This window comes from Rhipicephalus microplus, chromosome 3 (assembly GCF_043290135.1).
Source record: "Rhipicephalus microplus isolate Deutch F79 chromosome 3, USDA_Rmic, whole genome shotgun sequence".
Lineage (NCBI taxonomy): Eukaryota > Metazoa > Arthropoda > Arachnida > Ixodida > Ixodidae > Rhipicephalus > Rhipicephalus microplus.
The window spans coordinates 2,137,501-2,161,344 of NC_134702.1; the positions used below are offsets into that span (position 1 = coordinate 2,137,501).

The 23,844-nt window shown below is 46.8% G+C and overlaps 1 protein-coding gene and 1 pseudogene across 6 annotated transcripts in view; one reads left to right on the top strand and one right to left on the bottom strand.

Moving 5' to 3' along the window:
* LOC119164063 (kinesin-like protein KIF12) overlaps positions 1 to 23,844 on the bottom strand; it is a 318,668-nt gene that overhangs the window by 75,662 nt on the left and 219,162 nt on the right. For all 6 annotated transcript variants that reach the window (XM_075888720.1, XM_075888721.1, XM_075888718.1 and 3 more), the window contains one exon: positions 1,931 to 2,044. In XM_075888720.1, coding sequence (XP_075744835.1) covers positions 1,931 to 2,044 — 114 coding nt within the window. The remainder of the gene's footprint in view (positions 1 to 1,930; positions 2,045 to 23,844) is intronic.
* Positions 8,005 to 9,668, top strand: LOC142802618 (uncharacterized; annotated as a pseudogene).

The window sequence follows — 23,844 nt, forward strand, 5'->3', positions numbered from 1 at the left end:
GAAACGGGCGGCACGCATGCACTTCGCCCCGACGCGCGGCCACGAAGGAGGTCCCAAACTGCAAGAATAGTTTCTGTAGGAGGTCGTATAAATTATCCCCGCAAAGGTCGATAGTAACATATCTGTCGTATACGCAATAGAGTTGGGAATTGAACGTATTAATACTGTTCGAACAGTTTTCGAATATTGAGACAGCAATGTTAAAGACAGGCCTAGAATTGTACATTTCAAATCAGTAATAACTAAGTTCAACAAGGTCGCATTTCCATCACATTAATGAAGAAAAGTTCCCACAGTAATGCAAATTTAGGTACGTTCGTATACATTAGCGACTAGAGCCTTCAAAGTATTTCTTTAACTGTAGGATGAATACACCAGTTACCTTGACATTCGAGGGGGTGCTTGTTCACCATCTTTTAAACCATATGGCAACCTGTGTTAATTAATAGTTGATGAATGAGCATAACTAATCTCATGATAATGATTGTTTATAGAGGACGTATTGACTCGACATTGGAACTTAAGCCGAAAATTCTTACATGCAGTGACGATTGATTGATTGATTTGTGGTGTTTAACGTCCCCAAACCACTATTTGATCATGAGAGACGCCGTAGTGGAGGGCTCCGGAAATTTTGACCACCTGGGGTTCTTTAACGTGAACCCAAATCTAACTACACGGGCCTACAACATTTCCGCCTCCATCGGAAATGCAGCCGCCACAGCCGGGATTTGATCCCGCGACCTGCGGGTCAGCAGCCGATTACCTTAGCCACTAGACCACCGTGGCGGGGCTCATGCAGTGACGAGTGAAGCTCCATGAAAGCTTGACTTTCAAGCTTTTTTGTAAGTCACGAAGTAAAACTAGTAAAATTATCATTTGGTCTTCCAACATTCTGTTTTATTTCCATTCTATCATGAATATTCGAAAAGTATTCAAGAGACCAAACTTGCACTTTCAAAATGCGCGCGCTATTCGACTCGACTACTGGAGTGAACACATCGCTATTTTGTTCCTTACTCAAAGTTTTCGAATACTGGTACACCTCTGATAAAACTGCTCTATATTGTTACGTCATTGCGCACCGCTTAAAAGACAAACGCTTGAGATGAAGAGCTGGACGGACACAAGCGCAGACTGTCAGCTAGCCGGATTTCCGTGAAACTAAGGTGGTCGCTAGGCACGATAATCAGATGACGCGCAAAATATTTGAGGCGTCCAAGATTATCTGCCAGGAAGATGACCGCGTCAGTATGGCTTCTTTGGTGCCGACACAGAAAGAAGTGATGTACTTAAACCCGTAATGCAAGATGTGCGATAGGTGCGTGTTACCACGGCATGAGTGGTCATTTGAATTGTATATTGTGTAAAAATTTTGTAATTCATTTCTGTATTTTTTTGTAACCATGAAACTCAATTGCGTAAAAGCATCGAGCGTCCATCCAATGAACTCAATTGACGCTTGTGTCTGTCTGCTCCTTCATCTCAAGCATTCGTCTTCTAAGCAGTGCGCATTAACGTAACGATAAATAGCTACCAACTCACTCAAGCAAGTACCCTTAAATCTGCTGCTTGGCTAAGTTGGTTCATGATTAAGATAGGTTTACCAGCGCAAAAAGACAAAGCACGGAGGAAGAAGTACAGCGCTGATTCCTTCTCATGTGGTTCGTATTTTTGCGCTGGTAAATCTATTTTAATGACACCCCTACTACACACCAATAAGTTGGCCCTTTGGCCAATTCACGTCCAGTATTTGTACCTGGAGAGTATGGAGCAGTCATGCGCGATAAATTGCCAATTTATCACGCTAGACTGCTCCATGTTCTTCAGGTACTATTACTGGACGTCCTTAATTATTTGCATATTGTAGGAGGAAGAAAGTATACCACCATGTTGAATAGTTTTCTAGTTTACCTCGGCTGTCACTCACTTTTTTTTCTCCAGGCCGTCCAGAGTTCTGATGAGTCGCTCATTCTCCCTGCAGACGAGCTCGTGGTCTTTGACCAGCATCTCCCTCATGTGGTGCATGGCGGCGTTCTCGATTCTGCGCAAATAAAGCTCACACTGTACACAGACCGCGTTGCAATTCCAGAACCAACTGAGTGTCGCAGGCAAAATATTACGTCACACTATCAGTCTCAGTATAGACCATCCGTTCGGGTCACCGTCACAAGTCGCCAGTATGGCGCTTCACAGTAACTATAAAAATTATATCAGCGGCCTCAAATATCTCGAGGATTCTCACCTTGTCCTTTCAAGGGCCACTAAGGGAATATTAAGCGCCGACTGTTGTTTAGGGTACCCTCTCCCTAGATTCTTATGAGGCGATATTAAGATCACAGAAATCGCAATGTTGGTATACTCGCGCGTTGTGAACTGCTCCTTTTTTATTTTTTGTTTTGTTAACTACGACAACACATTTGCCGCCTTTTTAGCTACGCCAGTTCATCTGGGAACGGGAAGAATTTGTGAAAAAAAAGCAGTGTTGGTGGTAACAGTAACGTCGTTACCGGTAACGCATTATTTTTATTTGGTAATTTAGTAACGTACTCACTACCATTCCGGAACTATAACGTGAGACGTACTTACATTAACAATTTTCGGTAATGGGAAGAGTGACGTTAACTGCTAACATTTTCAATCTAATAATTCTAGGGTGGATCTACCCGCAGCCAGGCAGGGGTTGGCATCCTTTCCAGGGCTGAGTTGCATGGAGTGACCGTGACGGCAAATCGCAAAGGTGGAGGGGTGGGGGGTTAGTTATCGCAGGCAGAAATAAAAATTCCGCTAACTTGTAGCTGACAATATTGTAAAGAATGAGAATAAATATGGTGTTTATATTCACAAAGTTGCAATGTACACACGTGTAGGTTAAACCCATTTGAGGTAAACACTGCCAACAGAGAGGGCAGTGACGAGGAGATTCTGACATCGTGCGTGGCGCCGCGCAGTCCGCTGACCTCTGACCTGATCTGTCGTGTTTGTCATTTACCGCATCTGCGGACGCATCGACCAAGGCGTGAATCAAGCTGTTTGATGACACCTTTCAAATAGAGCAGAACCACGTTCTACTAGTTGCTGCTGTCAAATCGTCGTCTCTAAAATACTGTAGCACTGTTTATGAATCTTGCTTTCAAAATAAACTGGCTTTCATTCATCTCCGACTGCAGGTACACTTTTCCAGTTGTCCAATGTCTGAGCGAGCGATCGGCTTACCCTGAAAGTTTTCACACGAGCACTCGCAGTATTTGCGGCAGCTGAATTCAAGTTAAAGGGACACAAATATTTATGTTTGATGCCTTTTTATTGGAGCTATGGAATCGAATAATTTCTTCTTTGTGACATAATCTCCGCAAATGTTTTGTTATTAAAAGTTCGCCGTAAGAAACACTTTAAGTTTGTGGAGAGCTCAGCGGTGTTTTCTTTTTGGAGAACGTTGATGACGAAATATCGCTTTATATGTTTCGCCACTTTGAGAAATGGTTGTATCACAATTCGCATAAACCACCACGTGCGACTCTAGGTCCAAGTAATGTTGCAAAAGTTAATATATTATTTTGCGGAAGGTATTTTCGTTATCTAAGTTTTATAACAGAAATTCTTGTTCGGGCTACAAGTTTTATGTAAGATTTAAATACAACCTTTATTACATCGTTATTATGCGTGCCCACAGTGAAGGCACAATGCACAATACATCTGACAATGAAGTACCAGCAAAAGCAACGAGCGTTACTATTGTTCAGGAATGCTAACGCGTTGCCCTTTGGCAACACACACACACACACACACACACACAAACATACATACATACATATATATATATATATATATATATATATATATATATATATATATATATATATATATATATATATATATATATATATAGTGATGAGCGAGACAGATAACAAGAGACAACACCCGATTCTGGGCCAGCTGTTCTTATCTGACTTCGTTCTTCTCTTCTTTGCTCTAGCTACCCGCGCGCCGAAGCGCCAACTTCTTGCTCATGACACTCGTCCATGACTGTGCGCGCGCGGAGCTGTTGGCAAAAATTCTAGTGGGCGGGCTTGGCTGCATCGTGGTGGACCACAATGCAACATGGAGCGACGGTCTGGGGGAAGCGTCTCTGGTGGACGGCACTGGCTGCATCCCGGAGGTTGGCCTTGGCCACGCTGAAACTGGGTGCCCGAGTCTTCCACAAGTATATCGGGAGGTCTAGACTGGCTGCATCGTTGTGGTCGGTCTCGGCCATGCAGAGACTCTCTGTGGGAAGCAGCTCAACATGCTCCCGACAGCGCGCTTCGGAGGGGCCGCAAAATCAGCGACAGGCGTTGAAGTCCGGACGAGGGTATCCGAAAGAGTATCCCAAAATACGTGCTGGGTACCTTGGCTTGTGTCGAGAATGGGTACGCAACTTCTAAGATGTGTGGCAGAGAACATAATTTACGGCCGGTTTTGGCATCGGCGGCAGGACGTTTTGTGAAGCTGTCATGATATTGGCTGCTGTCTGCATCTTGAGCGCCAACTTTCTCCTCATGATCTTAGTCAGTTAGATCAACAGTGGTTACCTTGGGCTCTACCGGCGCCATGACCGTAGACGACTCAAGCATAGGCGATGTTGGTGTCTCCACTTGCCTCAGTAAAGGTGATATTGGGGCTGGCTTCTCTAACTGAGCTGTATGAGGACTGGTACCAGCCTCTTCCACTGACATGATGGCGTCGGGTACCGGCGCGGGTACTGAGAGTAGCAGTGGCGTGTCGCACCTGCGTCTGACGTCATTCGTAGGACAGGCGGAGAAGCTTTCTGCCGCGCGGCTGGAGGGCTCCGAGGAACCTTCGAAGTGTTGCTCCACTTCTGCTCAAAGTGCGAATGGGGGTGCGTCGGTGAAGGGCAATGCAGCACAGTCGAGATGATTCTCGGCGACTGTTTCGTTGGAGCAACGCCCTTCAAGAGGTCTGACTTCGGTAGCGGCCTCCGGCCGCAGTGAACTTGCTTCGGGTATCGACAAAGTGTCGTGGGGTAAGCTACAGCGCACAGCTGCAGCCTCGAGGTGGAAAGCTTCTGGAGCTTGCTCCTCGATACCGGCCAGGTTGAACTGGGTGGGGGAAGGGAGATCGGAGAGTGTCCGGCCGAAGGCAGCTATGAGCTTGGAGCTCCACTCCACCCAGGACTGCTGCTTGAAGCCTTCATACCGGTGCCACGCCGCTGCACCTTCCCGAAGACGGTCTACAGCCACGGTCCGTTTCTGAGATTCCGTCCAGGCCTCGCGCATTGCTATCGCGTTGACGGTTGCCACCCAGCTGTCGGCGTCGTTCCGGACTTCGTGGAATTCCGGTAGTTCGCAGACGGCTGGTGATTGTGAGGTGGCAGGTGGCAATTAACGCAGAGACCACCGAAGCGAAGCACCCGAGCTGGTGTGAGAGCTCGATCAGAGAAGACCGAAGCTCCCTGCGTTGCTCCGGTGTGCTTGCCTCAAGGTCGTATGAGGCAGCTACATTCGAAACTGCGTTAATGTCACACAATGCTGGCAACAATGTAGGAGCTCGCTCGGCGATCAACGCTGTCAGTTCGCTAGTCTCGACGCGGAGCAGTGCGAGGGCACGCCGCAGCTCCACGGCACTGTCGCACGAGGCTTCTGAACCGCTTTGGTTCGCGTCCGTGAAGTACGTGGTTCTAGTAGTACTCACGGTGGTGACACGCACGTACAAGGAAGCATGAACAGCGTTTCTTGGCGGCTCATGTGTTGGAAGAGTTCCGGACAGGGAATGCAGGCCGTGGAAAGGTTGAACAGCATTCCCAAAGGACAGGAGCCCGTGCGTATTACGGCCGCGAAGTGGTAGCGTAGTGTCCATTGGGTGATGCCCTGGTACCACAGAGGAGGCATGGACACCGTCCACTGATGGTCCGATGGGCAGCTGAAGCGGTGGCCGGGTTGTCGACTCCATCGCCAAAGAAGCGTGAACGGCGTTCCTGGATGGAGGAGCCCGGGCTGCCGACGAACCACGAAGACACGTACCGGTGGCTTCCCGCAGAGGGTTCACTTGTCGGCTTGCGCTGACGGCAGAATCCATAGCCAAGGACGCGTGGACGGCGTACCTTGTGAAATGGTACCGGTAACGTGTACTGCAGCCGCCGAGGAGGCCTTGACGCCGTTTCCGAACGGTGGTGGCAGTGGCGGCAGGTGAACAGCTGCCGAGGAGGCCTTGACGCCGTCCTCAAGCGGCACTTATCGCGGCTGTCCTGGAGGACGAAGCCGGGACGCAAGACTTCTTCTTCGTCGGCTGCGCCATTGTGATGAGCGAGACAGAGAACAAGAGACAACACCCGATCCTGGGCCAGCTGTTCTTATTATGACTTCGTTTTTCTCTTCTTTGCTCTAGCTACCCGCGCGCCGAAGCGCCAGCGTCTTTCTTGCTCATGACAATATATATATATATATATATATATATATATATATATATATATATATATATATATATATATATATATATATATATATATATATATATATATATATATTATATATATATATATATATATATATATATATATATATATATATATATATATATATATATATATATATATATATTCAATGTGTGTATGTATATATATATGCAAAAAGAGGTCCGGAACCTAATAATAAAAATTGTGCGCGGCGGAGCAGGCAGTTGTCGAAAAAGAGTGGTCAAGTGAGGACCATATGCCCCGCCGCGGTGGTCTAGTGGCTAAGGTACTCGGCTGCTGACCCGCAGGTCGCGGGCTCAAATCCCGGCTGTGGAGGCTGCATTTCCGATGGAGGTGGAAATGTCGTAGGCCCGTGTGCTCAGATTTGGGTGCACGTTAAAGAACCCCAGGTGATCAAAATTTCTGGAGCCCTCCACTACGGCGTATCTTATAATCATATGGTGGTTTTGGGACGTTAAACCCCACAAATCAATCAATCAATCAAGTAGGGACGATACGGCGGTAGTTTTGATGAATTTTGGAAGTGCCATTTTTCTACTTGCGGAAATATTCTGAACAAACACAGTGTACCCTAGTCGAACCGTGACTTTCTAAACCACGACATCGACAAACGAGGGAACTGCTGAGAAATCTACTGCACCGAACCTGAATATCTTCAACATCTTCAATGACAACTATGGAGATGCCAAAGAACAAACGACAGGGATAAGCGTACGCAGAGCAACTGATTAACGAAACAGCGTTGCTGGTTGTGTCTTTCGACACTACCAGCAACGCTCAGAAGCTGTGTCTTGACGCCTGCGCATGCAACAAGTGGCATAGAGAATCGCTCGATGTACCTCTGAACACTGGCGTTTCCGGGGGTACCGTGGAAATTTTTATGAAAGGCGCTCCGGCGGTTGCCGGCAGCGCGTTGAAGCGGGACGGAGAGCAACCACAGCCTCTTTTCGCGTAATCTCGCGGCGAGCGAAACAAGCCGTCATTTATAATATGCAACCACTGGCAAGATTGCAACCTCCTCCCCCTTTAAGGTGATTACTGGACCCTTGCGTAATCGCCTTCCATACTCTGTTCCAGAAGTTCCGTGCAGCATATCCAAGGCTCATGATCCTCGAACACAGGTTGTTGCGAAGCGAGATCTAGTGCCCCGTATACGTAGCCTGTTGTTTGTCCTCGTGACTTCTGCAAGTAGTATCGTCGGAGTATTTTTACTTGAACGCTTCTCTGAATGTTGTAGCTGTGATTTGTGTGACGATTTTGTCGCATTTTCTGTAGAAAACAATTTTTGTGGCTCCATGATAGTGAAGAAAGAGTTCTTGCTTGTACGTGTTAGAACATGCAAATGATGAAAGAAAAAACGCTGTTGTGGCTCGTATGTGTTATGTTTTTACTTATAAAGCACGAAGGGTTGGTACCACACTGTCTAAACCTTTATGAATAGTCCGCACAGCCCGAGCGTCCACAGCGCCGCGGAGGACCCAGTCTTGGGTTGTGATTAGTCCGCGGTGGCAGGTTTGGTCACTCCTACCAAAATGGCGGTGCCGGGTTCAGCTGTGCGATATCGGTCCTGGATCAGCTCTTACGACAAGGGAGCGAAGCAGTTGGCTCCAAATGTGTTCGCGACACTGCGTAAGGAGGGCGGCAAAAGTTCAAGCTTGAGCTCTCTCATTAAGAGAACTGCTGCGTTCACCAACGTCACCGAGCGTGCGCTGTACAAGTGGGCAGAGGAGCATGATAAGCACGGCGAAGTGCTTTCACCCAAGACGCTGTGTCGCGGTGGCAGGGGCCGTGATAGAGAGCAGCTGCTGGACGACTTCGACCTTGGTGTGTTGCACAGAGTCATGCACGGTTTCTGTAAACGGTGGGAAATTCCGACGGCGCGCAAGCTCGCCGCATACTTCAAAGATGACTCGCTGCCGTTCGTGTCCGCGACAACTATTCACAGCATGCCGCTAAGGTAGGCTTCCGCTATAAGAATCGTTCCCGAAATTCGCTCCTGATCGAGGCCACTGACATCATTCAGTGGGGACGCAAGTACTTGCGCCAAATTAAGGGGGTTCGACGCCAGGGACGATCCATCTTCTACACTGATGAAACCTGGGTGAACGCAGGGCACACTGTAAGTCGCGAATGGGTCGACTAGACAATTAAGTCTGCTGAGCACGCCAAGAAAGTCAACCTGACGGCAGGCCCGCCTTACCCCAATGGTAAGAAAGGTCGCCTCGTTATCACTCACTGTGGCAACGAGGACAGCTTCATCACAGCTGCCGGTGAAGTATTTCGAGCCAGAAAGAGAACAGTCGACTGTCATGATGAAATGGATGGAGCCCACTACGAAAAGTGGTTAAAAAAAACTGCTGCCGAATTTGCCGCCACAAAGTGCCATTGGGCTTGATAATGCACCCCATCATTCTGTGAGGCTTGAAAAGGTACCCCGTATGAGTACTTTGAAAAAAGACATTCAGGCCTGGCTCTATCTGACGGGTTGACCTGGAGCAGTGACATAATGAAGGCAGAACTGATAAAGCATGTTCAAACCGTAAGTACGGAGGGCAATAGGTATTGCATTGACTGCATTGCTGCTGATGCTGGTCACACTGTCATACGCTTGCCGCCATACCACTGTGAGCTCAACCCGATTAAGCTCATGTGGAGTGATGTTATATGTCATGTTGCAAAATCCAATACACACTTCAAGATGGAAGGCCTCGATGCTCTTGTTTGGAAATGCATAGAGCAAGTCACTGCGAAAAAATGGAAAAATTACATGAGCCGCGTAATAGAAGTGGAGGATGACATGATGAAGATTGATCACATCATTGATGATGTCATTGATGACAACCAACGAGTCGTAGTGACCTTGGATGCTGACACGACGAGCAGTGATGAAATCAGCATGAATCAAGATGATGATCAGCCTCTCTGTTGACTGGTTCCTGAGGACAGTTTCACAAATATTGTGATATCGCGGTCACCTGCTTATCAGACATGTCACTTGCAACAGCTTTGGCAACTGTCACCGTGGAGCCTTGCACGTAACCGTCCAAAAGCCGTCACGGTGTTTTACTGCCATTGTATGCCAAAACAGCAACTCTTGAAAACTCACTCGCCGAAGTGTCAGACAATGTGGTGCACCCTACTTCGAAGCCTATTCTTGTCACTACTGCATTCTTTGTGACTCGCATTGCACTTCAAATACATCACTCATCTGTGCTCATATGCATCGTTTTCCCAATGACACCATGCCAGTGTTGCCTTCGCGGCAGTATTTTGAGGACTTCGTTAGCTCCCAATAACGACTGCCGCGCCCTTCGCCAGCTACAGCTCCCAGTGCTGTATGTTTTAATGCCATCAAGGCCGTCATGACAACTTAAAAGCGGAAGCGTCGAAATGCAGACAGTCTTGTGCTAATCACTTGTAAGCCATCTCGTGCCACCGCTGTGTTCTTCGTGTTTCATACAGTTGCTGTGCCCCATGGCAGCTACAGGTACAGCTCCCCGTGCTGTGTGTTTTAATGCCATAGATGCCAAAATGGCAACTTTAAAGCTGAAAGATCGAATTGCAGACAGTGTTTTGCTTTTTACTTGAAAGCCATCTCTGGTCGCCCCTCTGTTTTTCATGCGTCATACGGTTGCTGTTCATTTCGTGCATCATACGTCAGAAGCAGTTTATCATCGAGTTGCACTTTCTTCTTACAATCACTCTTCTCAGGACTTTCCAGTTCGACTGAAGGGAGCTTGCTTAGGCTGCCAGGAGACAAACAATGAGCAGTGATGTCCTTATTGGTAAGGCTCTCGACATATGGGATCTATGTATGATAGTAGTAAACTGCAACATTTCGAAGTATATCCCTAACAACAATTTCGCAGTGCTTGGTTGTGAAGATGACCTTTTCACACGAAGTAACTCCAGGTTTTACATGTGGAGGAGTGCATTGTCACAGAGTTGTATGAATAGGAATGAGCTTCGAAAGCATTCGTGCTCCTGGCGTGTCTTACCCCCAAAGCAATTCTGCAACACATCTACAAACAATAGCGCTTATCACAATATAATTTTGGGATGTTAAGATAGGTCATGTGTGCTTCTGAGCACCAATCGAATGTCATGAACGCTTGCTTGTCCTATTCTTCCACCCAAGAAAACTGCATAAGTAGTATAGCAGAGCCCTCCTTGACTGCATGCAGCTTCAAGTTCCCTTCCATAACGTGACTCGTGATTCAACAATAATTGGTTGACAGCTCATGTGTCCATTCACTCGTTGCATCTTGAATCTTGTGCTTCGTAATTGCTCAGCTCACTGGGCACTGTGCCTGGACTGCACTGTGAAGTGCTGCAAGGTTCAGCCTTCGACCACCCTCTTGTTTGTATTTTTTAAATGGTGATCTTCCCTCATGGGTGTAGTCATTCATGCGACTTTTTTCCAAAGGCTGCTCGTTTTCTAAGCACCATTACCAGAATGAACAAGTTGTGCCTTCATATGGAGGGTGCCTCTTGTGCGCAACCTACAAGAAAGCAAGATTGCAGCTTCATTACTTGTGTTTTTACCATACTTATGAAATGACCTTATTGTACAAGTTCGCAAGCTCAATCGAGTTGCTTTTGAATCATGACTCCGTATCTACATTATTTTTCAACCGAGGGAAATTTTCAATGTATTTTGGTTTCTTTTTAGTGATCCATACCTTCCTTTGCATTGTGTTCATTGCTTGTGCGACATGTCTTGTCAATGTTAAAGCTGCCGTGTTCTACTATATGTATACCTCTAAATGTTAATGCTTTTACTTTAGTCTGAACTTCATTTTTTATAATTTAGGCCATTTTCGTGCATTATTGTAGCAGGGGCCTTGCGCCTCCCTCTCACCTCCCCTGCCTGCTACCCCAATGTGCACGCCATTGTGGACGAATCAACACCCTTACACGATGTGAAGCCGATAACCTCCGCCGCATCGTGTTATGAAGCTTTATGTCATCGTGCTGCGCACATGGAAGCAATAACACAGATCGTAAACCCATTCGTAAGCATAGGCTGGCAAAAAAAAAATGTGGTACTCACTCAGACTCGCGCTAGAAATATATCTTCCGCTTTGGACTCTCTCTGGTTCAGGTTGACTAAAATTCTTCTGGGCCGAAATCACTCGAGCCCACAATCACGAAAACTTTCTCGAACCGCACTCCCTCGGACTCGCCAAAATATCTCTCACCCGTACTCACTTAGAATCATGACTCTGTCTGAGTCCGAGTGAGTTCATGAGCCTTCAATTTGCGTTTTTGGCGTTTCAAAGCTATTTAATGCCAATACCTCAGGTAATCGGTACATTTTTGGCGCCTTTGATATGCTACCTTCGAATGCGAATTTTGAGGGCTCGCAAACCAGTAAGGCCATTTTTCTGGAAATAGAAGACAACACAAGATTAATTTATTAAGAGCATTTTTAGGAGCGCTAGCATTGTGGGGGGGGGGGGGGGGGCAAGGCACTCCCCTACGTAATCTGTGCATCTGATCAACAAATATTGAAATGGTGTATGAACGACACTTATTGCATTACATAAGAGTAGACGCGAAGATAAATGTGAAATGAGGTAAGGCTTGATAGTAATGCTGTAGATAGGGAGATAGGAGAAACCCCGCCGTGCTTCCGTCCATATTTACGCCACAGATACATCATACGGGTAATTTTTATCCAATATTTTATGACTGGTGGCTTTTTCTTTGTAATTATTACACGCCATTACAACATGTTCGAGCGAAAAAGTTACCCATAGAAAAGCTTGAGTTCTTCGAGTTCACTTCCCGCGCCAATATCTTCTTGGGTTGCTTTGCGAACTCCTCACGGACGGCGTACCGTATTAACTTGTGTAATTTGCGCACCCCTTACAAGATTGCAGCTTCATTACTTGTGCTTTTACCATACTTATGAAGTGACCTTACTGTACAAGTGTGCAAGCTCATTCGAGTTGCTTTTGGATCATTACTGCGTGTTGACATCATTTTTCAATCGAGGCAATATATCAATGTATTTTGGTCACTTTTTAGTGATCCATACTTTCCTTTGCATTGTGTTCATTGCTTGTGACTACATGTCTTGTCAATGTTAAAGTTGCCGTGTTCCACCATGTGTATCTCTCTAAATGTTATGGCTTTTCCTCAATTTATTCTGCACTTCATTTCTTCTAATGTAGGCTACCTTCATGCCTTATTGAAGCAGCGGCCTTAAAGGATGTATAAATAATGGTGATAACGACATGTTGGCATCACGCACATTTATATTGACATGCCCACATGCCGATGCTAAGTGACCCAAGTTGTTAGCACAGTTCGTATAAAAAGATAAAAAAGCTCTTGGGACACTGTATCCTGACGTGTCTTACATTCATACTTACGAAATGGAAAAGCAATATGTGTTGAACAAGCTGCGTTAGACACAACATTGCTACAAGGCAGTAGTGGGATTGGGGCATAAAGCGGTAGAGGGTCTCTGCCTGGAAGAAAAGACTAAGAAGTGGATGGAGACTGGTCCCAGCCTGCCAGCGTGTCAGCCATTGTCGTCGAGTGTAAACATCGCAAATATCCGCAAATATACGTTTCCTTGTAAGATTATTGGTGGAGGTGCAGGGTACGCGGATGGGTTATATCAATTTAAAGTTATGCCGTTTGGGCGTTGCAATGCGCCGCCCACCCTTTGAGCGCATGATGGATTCGCTTCTGCGCGGCTTCAAATGGTCTACTTCCTTGTGGTACTTAGATGATATAATTGTTTTTTCACCGACGTTTGCCAGCCATCTTAAGCGACTGTCCAGTGGTCTACAAGATTCCGCAACGCTGGTCTCCAGCTGAACTCCTCCAAATGCCGTTTCGGCTGTCGCGAAATAACTGTACTTCGTCACCTCGTTAACGCATTTAGGGTACAGCCCGATCCGGACAATATCAGCGCATTGACTCGATTTCCCGTACCCTCTTCTACTAAGGATGTCCGGAGCTTCCTTGTTTTGTGCTCCCATTTCCGCCGCTTCATCCGGAATTTCGCCGATATTGCGCGGCCTGTCACCGAGCTTCTTAAAAAGACATCCCATTTACTTAGAATTCGCCTCAAAGTGCTGAATTTTCGGCGCTTATTGCAGCCCTCATGACTACGCCAATATTAGCCCATTTCGATCAGACTGCACCGACAGAAGTTTGTACTGACGCGAGTGGCCACGGAATCGGTGCTGTTTTAGCTCAGCGTCAGCAATGACGTGACTGCGTCATCGCCGGCGCCAGCCGCCTTTTGTCCCCTGCCGAGAGGAGCTATTCCATCACCGAAAGAGAGTGTCTTGCTCTTGTTTGGCCTTTTGCTAAATTTCGCCCGTACCTGTTTGGCCATAATTTTACTATTGTAACTGATCAGCATGCGCTCTGCTGGCTTTCGTCGCTCAAGCATCCCATGGGACGTCTCGGTCGTTGGTCTCCCCGCCTCCAAGAATACACCTTCTCAGTCGTGTATAAATCTGGTCACCTCCATCAGGACGCCGACTGCCTGTCACGGTATCCAGTGGATCCGCCAGACGCCACTGAGAGAGCTACTGAGGCTTGCGTCTTATCAATATCAGACTTCCTTGATATCGCTTCTGAGCAACGCCGCGACCCGAATTTACTTCCCATTATAGGAAGCCTGAGTTCCGCTACTCCACCTATTTCTCTGAACTTGTATTTCCTTCATGAAGGGGTTCTCTACCGCCACAACATTCGCCCTAATGGTCCTGACCGCCTTCTCGTCGTGCCTTCCCATTTGCGTGTAGATGTTCTCCGACAGCTTCACGATGAACCTGCCGCTGGTCACCTGGGAGTCACCCGCACTTATGATCGCGTCCGGCGCCGGTTTTGATGGCCACGCCTATATCACTCTGTGCAAAAGTATGTCGCCAGCTGCGACCTTTGTCAAACTACCGACATCGTGTCCAGCTGGCTTCATTCGCCCTATTGAGATCCCTGCTGAACCATTCTACCGCGTAGGTCTCGACCTTCTCGGGCCATTTCCCACTTCTGCATCCGGGAACAAATGGGTTGCCGTGGCGACCGACTATGTGACACGTTACACGATCACCCGCACTCTCCCAACCAGCTGCGCTACCGATGTCGCCGACTTTCTATTGCACGACATCATTTTGCATCACGGTGCTCCTCGACAGCTTGTTACTGACCAAGGCCGCTACTCTTTATCTCGCGTCGCGCAGGATATCGTACGTTCCTGTTCAACGAACCACAAGTTCACAACGACATACCATCCGCAAATTAATGGACTTACAGAGCACCTGAGTCGCACTATCACCGACATGTTGTCGATGTATGTTTCTCCACACCACCGCGACTGGGACGCAACGTTACCCTACGTCACCTTGGCTTGCAACTCCTCCAGACATGACACCGCAGGCTATTCTCCTTTCTACCTTCTTTATGGACGTGAACACTTTCTGCCTCTTGATACACTCCTTCTCGCTTGTTCAAGCTCCCTGTCACATACGTCCGCGATGCCATAGAACGAGCGAACACAGCACGGCAGATTGCCCGAGAATGACCCATACTTTCTCAAGCCTCTCAGAAAGATCGGTACGATCGTCACCACCGTGAAGTTTCGTATGCACTCGGTTCTCTAGTACTCTTGTCACGATCACTAACCTCACCTACGACATACAGCGAGTCGTCGGTGAAGCGCACTCAACGCCACCACCACCTACTATTACGTCGTAAGACTGAAGCCTTATGTGTCGCCCAACACTCCGCATTCGTGACAAGCGCCGAGTCGGTGCTTTAACGCCGCGGGGTGGTGCCACAATGCCGTAGTAGGATTGGGGCCTAAAGCGGTAGAGGGCCTCTGCCTGGAAGAAAAGACTACGAAGTGGATAGAGACACGTCCCAGCCCGCCAGTGTGCCAGCCATTGTCGTCGCGTGTATACATCGCAAATATCCGCAAACATACGTTTCCTTGTAAAATTGATGATGAGAACTATTAGTCGATGATGCCAAGGAAGGCATAGGGGAATGTTAATAAAAGTAATTGCAATGTTAAATGTGAAGAAAGAACAGTGGACAAAAAGATTACTTGTCACCGGCGGGAACCGAACCTGCGATCTTTGAATAATGCGTCCGATGCTCTACCTCTAAACAACGGTGGCGGTCGTCCCCCTGTCCACTTTTTTAGGGGGTATATATGTGCAATAAACGTGGGAGCATCGGTCAGCACCGCCTGCTGTCATAAGGGCGAGTGTAGAACACTTTTTTTTCTACCTATTTGGTGTCACGCAGCACGTGGTCCCATTACAAGCTGGCAGCTGACCAATCATCCCTTGCATACTACCTGAAGGCACCAAGTCTGCCAGAACGAGACCCTCGTTACGAATGAGAAAAGAAGTGTGAATTTAAGGGATAATTTTTTGTGTAGTTTGATACTGATATTTAAAGATGAAAACTTTGTAGAAAATGCAGATGGTAATGACTGGAGTAATGTTTAGTTGAGAATAAGTAGGATGACCTTTGGATGCTCATGTCTTTCTGAGCTGGAAGAATAACTGAACTAGTTACCTTACATCATCATCATCATCATCATCATCATCATCATCATCATCATCATCAACCTGACTACGTCCACTGCAGGACAAAGGCCTCTCCCATGTTCCGCCAATTAACCCGGTCCTGTGCTTGCTGCTACCAATTTATACCCGCAAACTTCTTAATCTCATCTGCCCACCTAACCTTCTGTCTCCCCCTAACCCGCTTGCCTTCTCTGGGAATCTAGTTAGTTACCCTTAATGACCAGTGGTTATCCTGTCTACGCGCTACATGCCCGGCCCATGTCCATTTCTTCTTCTTGATTTCAGCTATGATGTCCTTAACCCCCGTTTGTTCCCTAATCCACTCTCCTCTCTTCTTGTCTCTTAAGGTTACACCTACAATTTTTCTTTCCATTGCTCGCTGCGTCGTCCTCAATGTAAGCTGAACCGTCGTTGTAAGGCTCCAGGTTTCTGCTCCGTAGCTAAGTACCGGCAAGATACACCTGTTATATACCTTCCCCATGAGGGATAGTGGCAATCTACCTGTCAAAATTTGAGAGTGCTTGCCAAATGTGCTCCACCCCATTCTTATTCTTATAGTTACTTCAATCTCGTGATTCTGCTCCGTGGTTATTACCTGCCCTAAGTAGACATAGTCTTTTACAACTTCAAGTGAACTATTACCTATCTCGAAGTGCTGCTCTTTTCCGAGGTTGTTGTAGATTACTTTCGTTTTCTGCAGATTCATTCTAAGACCCACCTTTCTGCTCTCCTTGTCTAACTCCGTAATCATGAGTTGCAATTCGTCCCCTGGGTTACTCAGCAATGCAATGTCATCGGCGGAGCGCAGGTCACTAAGGTACTCTCCATTAACTCTTATTCCTAACTGTTCCCATTCTAGGCTTCAGAAAACCTCCTGTAAGCACGCGGTAAATAGCATTGGGGAGATTGTGTCCCCCTGCTTTACACCCTTCTTGATTGGTATTCTGTTGCTTTCTTTATGAAGCACTATGGTAGCAGTTGATCCCCTGTAGATTTCTTCCAGGATGTTTATATATACTTTATTGACGCCCTGATTCCGCAGTGTCTGCATGACGGCTGATATTTCTACTGAATCGAATGCCTTCTCGTAATCTATGAAGGCTATGTATAGTGGTTGGTTATACTCTGAGCATTTTTCTATTACCCGATTGATAGTATGGATGTGGTCAATTGTTGAGTAGCCTGTTCGAAATCCTGCTTGTTCCTTTGGTTGATTGAATTCTAATGTTTTCTTTACTCTGTTAGCAATTACCTTTGTAAATAGCTTGTATACTACAGAGAGCAAGCTAATCGGCCTGTAATTCTTTAAGTCCTTGTCATCTCCTTTCTTATGTATTAAGATGATGTTAGCGTTCTTCCAAGACTCTGGTACTCTTCCCGTCAGGAGACACCCCGTAAACAGGGTGGCTAGTGTTTCTAACACAATCTGTCCTCCATCTTTCAGCAGATCTGATCCTCACCAGCAGCTTTGCCTCTTTCCATGCTCTCCCAAGCTTTTCTGACTTGTTCTATCATTACTGGTGGGGTGTCATCTGGGTTACTTCTAGTTCCTATGTATTAAAGTCGTGGTTGTCTCGGCTACTGTACAGATCTCTGTACAACTCCTCCGATACTTTAACTATCCTATCCATATTGGCAGTTATTATGCCTTCTTCGTCCCTTAGTGCATACATCAGATTTTTGCCTATTCCAAGTTTCTTCTTCACTGCTTTGACGATCCCTCCGTTTTTCAGAGCGTGTTCGATTCTCTCCATGTTATATCTTCTTACATCGGATACCCTTACGCCTATTAATCAACTTCGAAAGCTCTGCCAGTTCTATTTTGTCTGTTGTACTTGAGACTTTCATGATTTGACGCTTCTTAATGAGATTCTTCGTTTCCTTGGAAAGCTTGCCAGTGTCCTGTCTAACTACCCTGCCTCCAACTTCCACTGCACACTCCGTAATGATACTCGTTAAATTATCATTCATTGTATCTATGCTAAGGTTGGTTTCCTCACTAAAAGCCGAGTACCTGTACAGATGCGAGACTCTGAATTCCTGTACTTTTTATCTCTGTGCTAGCTCATTGATGGTCTTCTTGCGTATCAGTTTCTGTCGTTCCTTTCTCAAGTCTAGGCGAATTCGAGACCGTGCCATTCTATGGCCACTGCGTCGTACCTTGCCAACCAGTTCCACATCCTGCACGATGCCTGGGTGTGCACTCAGTATATAGTCTATTTCGTTCTTGTTTTCGCCATTAGGGCTCCTCTATGTCCACTTGCGGTTTCTTCGTTTTCGGTAAAAGGTATTCAAAATCCGTAAATTATTGCGTTCTGCGAATTCTACTAGTAGCTCTCCTCTGGCGTTTCTAGTACCGATGCCATAATCTCCTACTGCCTGGTCTCCAACCTGCTTCTTCCCTACCTTTGCATTAAAGTCTCCCATCAGTATTGTATACAGCGTTTTCACCTTACTCATTGCCGATTCCACGTCTTCATAGAAGCTTTCAACTGAAGCGTCATCATGGCTGGATGTAGGCGCGTAAGCCTGTACTACCTTCATTTTGTATCTTTTATTCAGTTTAATTACGATACCTACCACCCTTTCATTAATGCTATAGTATTCCTCTATGTTGCCAGCTATGTTTCTGTGAATTAGGAACCCCACTACCAGTTCTCTTCTGTCTGCCAAGCCCCTGTAGCAAAGGACGTGCCCATTCTGTAGCACCGTATCGGCCTCATCTGTCCTCCTAACCTCACTGAGCCCTATTATATCCCATTTAACACCCTCTAGCTCCTCGAATAGTACAGCTAGACTTCCCTCGCTAGATAAGGTTCTAGCGTTAAACGTTCCCAAGTTCAGGTTCTAATGGCGGCCTGTCCGGATCCAGAGATTCTTAGCACCCTTTGCTGTGTTGCAGATATGACCACCGCCGTGGTCAGTTGCTTCGCAGCTGCTGGGGACTGAGGGCCGTGAGTTATTTGATGTATGCATGTGGGAGGTAATGGCCAGATACTGCACCAGGGTGGCCAATCCTTTTCTGGTGAGGGAGTGCGTTCCCGGCGGTGGTTACCGGTGAGGCCGCACCCCAGGCCTCGTAATGCAGTTCCATCACCACGCGGATTTTTTTATCTGGTTGGGAACTGCGCAGCACCGGGATTTGAACCACGGACCTTTTGCATGCGATGCGGATGCTCTAAAAACTACGCCATCAGTGCTTACCTTACAATGTCGCACAAAATAAACACGCCAGCACAGTTACCTTACAATGTCACCACAAAATAAACAAAAAGCCTAAAGGTGCAAACCTATATTTACTGATACATTTGGAGGCACTAAATAGGTGCCTTCAATCTCCTCACAGCATCTCATTCAATTGAAGGACATAATGTGCTTTTGTTGAGCTTTACATCTTATGTATCAAGAAGCCTCAGCTATTTAATGCATCCCGTGCCACATCTGTGTATCATAAATGTGGTACCATTGAAAAACTGCACGTATGCAAGCACAGTTGTGACAGCGGCTATGTAAATGAGAGGAAGGGGGGGGGGGAGCCTTTAACGAAGTGTGGCTTTCCTTGAGGCGTACATTGATACACCGCCTGACGTGGGCTATGAACACTTCACCACAACTAAGTGGAACTCCATGCGGAGTGCAACTACCACAGGGCATGAGTGAACCTTGAGTGTGAAACGGCGAGCGCATAGGTGGGACAATAATGTACGACACACAAGCGCAGCACTGGCACAGTTTAAATAAGCAGTGCCATTTCAGTGATGTTGCTTGTTCGTTACTTGCTGTTTATTGCTGGTTATGTGATAATGAAGACTCACTTGTTAGAGTAGCATCTGTGCTCTACTTTGTTGTCTTATTTTTTTTCATGACGTTTTACATTAGAATGTACAGCGAATGGCTCGCATACGATCGGTAAACCTTCAATTGTGCTTGGTCTGACGGCCAGTGTTCTGGGAAGCAAGCCTTCGTCTGAATGTTTGATTGTTGACAAGTTTATATTTTGGTAATGAAAGAACATTCTTGTTTTACCCAATAGTCGAGTGATGTAGCCCATTCAGGCACATTTTGCACATATGTGAACACTACTTCTTTGTGCATGTTCACTCAAAAAGTTGCCGCGAAAGAAGACACACTGAGATGCCATTTATTTAGTTTTTCGAGAGCATTACCATATTTGCCGAGTTACTTCACGGGTTACATTCTCGAAGCGACGCAAAAAAAAAAGTACGATTTTCGTTGGCTCACAGTGAATACAACCAGTCACAAATCGCACACATACATCATCTTATTTGTGATTCTTTTTATGACAAAGTAGGGCATAAGTGACTTCGCCGTAAACTTACAATTCATTATAGATTGGTACAATTTTGTGACCTTGCAATCTGGAGGTAGGGCTGACGTCGATAGTGACTTATTTCCTGCAAGTCACTTTCGACGTTTGACCTACCTGCATATTGGAAACTCGCAAAAATTGTACGGATCCATATCAGGAGACACTATTGCACCATCCAATCACAGACCAGTTTCCTTTACCAGCACATCGTGTAAACTTTTGGAGCCCATTGTACTCAAGAACTTAACCACATGTTTCTAAGAAAACATTCTGGTTGATGTTCGACATGGTTTTAGAAGAAGCTTATCGACAGTCACTCAGCTTGCAGAGGTGGTTCATGACCTCGCATTAGGCATTAACAACCATAATCAAACAGACGCAACTTCTATTAGACTTCAGTAAAGCATTTGACTGTGTGTGCCATACCAAAATTGCCAAAATTACTGCTTTGATTGATGACGGTACCATCAGCGCATAGATAAAGAGCTTTTTATTTGGTCGATCCCAATTTGTCATTATCGAAAACATCTCACCTGCTCCTGTGCCGGTGAATTAGGGCTCGGTAATAGACCCGCTGTTTTTTAATTTTCATCAATGACATAACAACACGCATTGATTGTAAAGTTATTTTTTTCGCAGATGGTTCTATAATATATCAGGAAATACACAACCGTGAAGACCACGTTTTACTCAATAGCACTCTAACGAAAATTACCGATTGGTGTGACAGGTGGCAAATGAGCCTAATATTTTTAAATGAGCTTTCATATTATGTGATGCATTGTGTAATGTGTTGATTGTAGTTAAAAAGAAAAAAAAACGTTTGTCAACCGGATCTTATTCGCGTCTATGTGTCTGCTTTCTTCGTCTCAGTCGCGCTGTCTGTTTACGAGCATGAAACAACTCGTCCAAATCCAAAAGGTGAAGTTCCTGTTACAGTGTACTCACGCAGTTTATAAGAAGAAAGAGCACCACACGAGAAGCTTCTGTAGTACAAAAATCGCAAGCAGTCCGCCATGCCGCCATGGGCGAAAATGTGGGCCTAAGACGGCAGATGGACATCGTTTCCTTGAAGAATTGCTGCAGTTAAAATAATTATTTTCTACAGGTCGTGTAGAGCAACTCGCAAACCTTATTTATTTAATGAACATATCTCTACCGAACCTCGGCACTTAAGTTTTATGGCACTGCCCACATGCAAGTGACTGCTCATAATATATAAATGAAGCCAGCTGTCTTGTTGCACCACATGAATCTGCACGATTTGGCAGCACAGCACACACATTACGCGTATATTTTAACACTCCGGACATAAATTTTCAAACAAGTGTTCTAAGTGACAAGTGCAGTACTAAGTGCACACAGCTCGAGACAGTCAGTGTTGCACCGCGAATCGAGCAGGTCGCTTTCATAGCCGTTCAGCCTGATTACTCAGGATCAATCACAATCGCAAGTGCACCGCGCCCCGTGTTAACGTTCCAGGCAGCGGCAGCACGCACGCTGCGCGTCCTTTATTGGGGTCTACTTACAGACTGCGCGATTCTGCACTCCTCTCTCCAAGCGGTCATCAAAAAGAAATGAAGAAAAAAGTGCCGACCCGTAACTGTCCCTTGTTAAGTTTGGCCTGGAAAATCGTCTGGGCAGTCGCCGTTGTGCGTAAGCTGGTCCACGGGGGAGGCTCTCAATCCCTTCGGCGCCCAATCTGACAGACGCTGTCGAAGATTTGAGCAATTATCCAGACCAAGCAGCAAGCAAAGGCGTGTTCCCGTCCTTCAAATGCGGACCCTTTTGTCGTCCTTTCAAGCAGCAGTGGTGCCTGATGACCTCGGTGATTCACTGGCGACCGGGAAGCTGCTGTGACCGGCGCCAGAGCTGACAGGAGAGCGGCGCTCCTTTTTAATCCCCAGTTAAGTAGCCGACCGGCCGACTGCCTATGCCCGCCAGGCATTGTCCCTGCTGGCCGGAGGATGAGACGTCGTGTAGCCGCGACGCCACGACGAAAGAGGACAACAGGGACGGCGTATTCCTGGAAGAGTCCGCGGCGGCCACCGCAGATCGCCGCGCTAATTGAGCGAACAAAATCGGCGGACCCTTTGAAGTATGCTGCCAGGACCGTGGGACCTCTCGACTAGCGGCACACACACGACGAGGAAGAGCCCTGCTGGCGCCACCTTTCAGTGCAGTGTACACGTGGACCGTGCATGCTCGTCCCCCTCACCTGTGTGTATGTGATTGGTGTTCCACTCAGAGAGGAGGAGCCCGACAGGGCTTAAAACGACGCCGCAGAGTGCTGGACGTCGCTCTGAACTATGTAACGTTCAACCACCACGCTCGTGGTTTGGGAAACCCCTAACCTTTCTTTTCTGTAAATATGTGTAACTAGTGCCATAAACCTTGTTTGTTTTCCGTATCCTCTTGTCAGCGTTCGTTTCCTCCGCCCGGTTTAACCACGCTACCACAAGAGACCGGGTAGTCCCCCATCCTTTACACCCTCAACAGGTCGGCAGAGGGATGGGGTGGGAGAAGGGAAGTGAAAGAGATATGAAGAAAATAGAGGGTGATAGTAAGAAGAGAACCCGCACGCGGAAGTTGAGAAGAAATAGGAAAGATGGAAACGGTCAGACGAGATTGGGGACGGGGTGCGCCGATCTGGCGAGAGCTGCAGCACCGGAAGGAAGGATGACACACCGAAAACCTTTCAGCTTGAGTTCCTCGGAGCGAATTCTGCACGCCTAGCGAGAAATCCGGAGCGTATTAGGACGCGATCTGTTACAGCGCGCAGAGAGAGACACGTAAAGCACCCGGGAATAGAGCCATCATTTCGTATCGAACGCGAGCGGCAGTTCGCATGTCCATACGCATGCGTATACGAAATCTGATGCAGCGTGGTGCTTTCACATTCGATTTCGCTTGTGTGGTGCTGTCCACTGAAGCACGAGCCACTGAACCCTATCCCTAAAGTGTCTACGTGCTAGTATCTTGAAGACGCGCGCTTTTACGGAGCCGAAGAGCACATTCAACCGCTTTCATAATTACAGCTCATCTCACAGCGCAGTTGCATTGTGTCCCGAGAAGCCCTTGCCGCTTTCGCTGCAGCGCACGTCGCTAGCAGACGATGGGGTGCGGAAGAATACACTTAGATGTGCTCGCCCTCCTGATTGGTTGAGAATGCCTGTAGGTTCCACAGTTCTGCACGGAACTTCTGGAACAGAGTATAGAGACAGGCGGTTGCAGTTTAACCACTGGTTTAACCTACGTACGTTAAAGCGGCACTGAAACACTTTTTCTTTAAAAGAACGAAGTTATGGTGATGATCCGTAATTTCTTGAGACTAACTTGAAAGTCAAGTCAGAAATTTGCACAAACCAATGCAAATACCTTTATTTTGCCAAAAAACAAGACAAAGGTGCAGCGGCTGCCATCGCGAGTCTCACCGCCACCTGTGATTGGTCGAAGCTCCGTGACACGACGCGCGG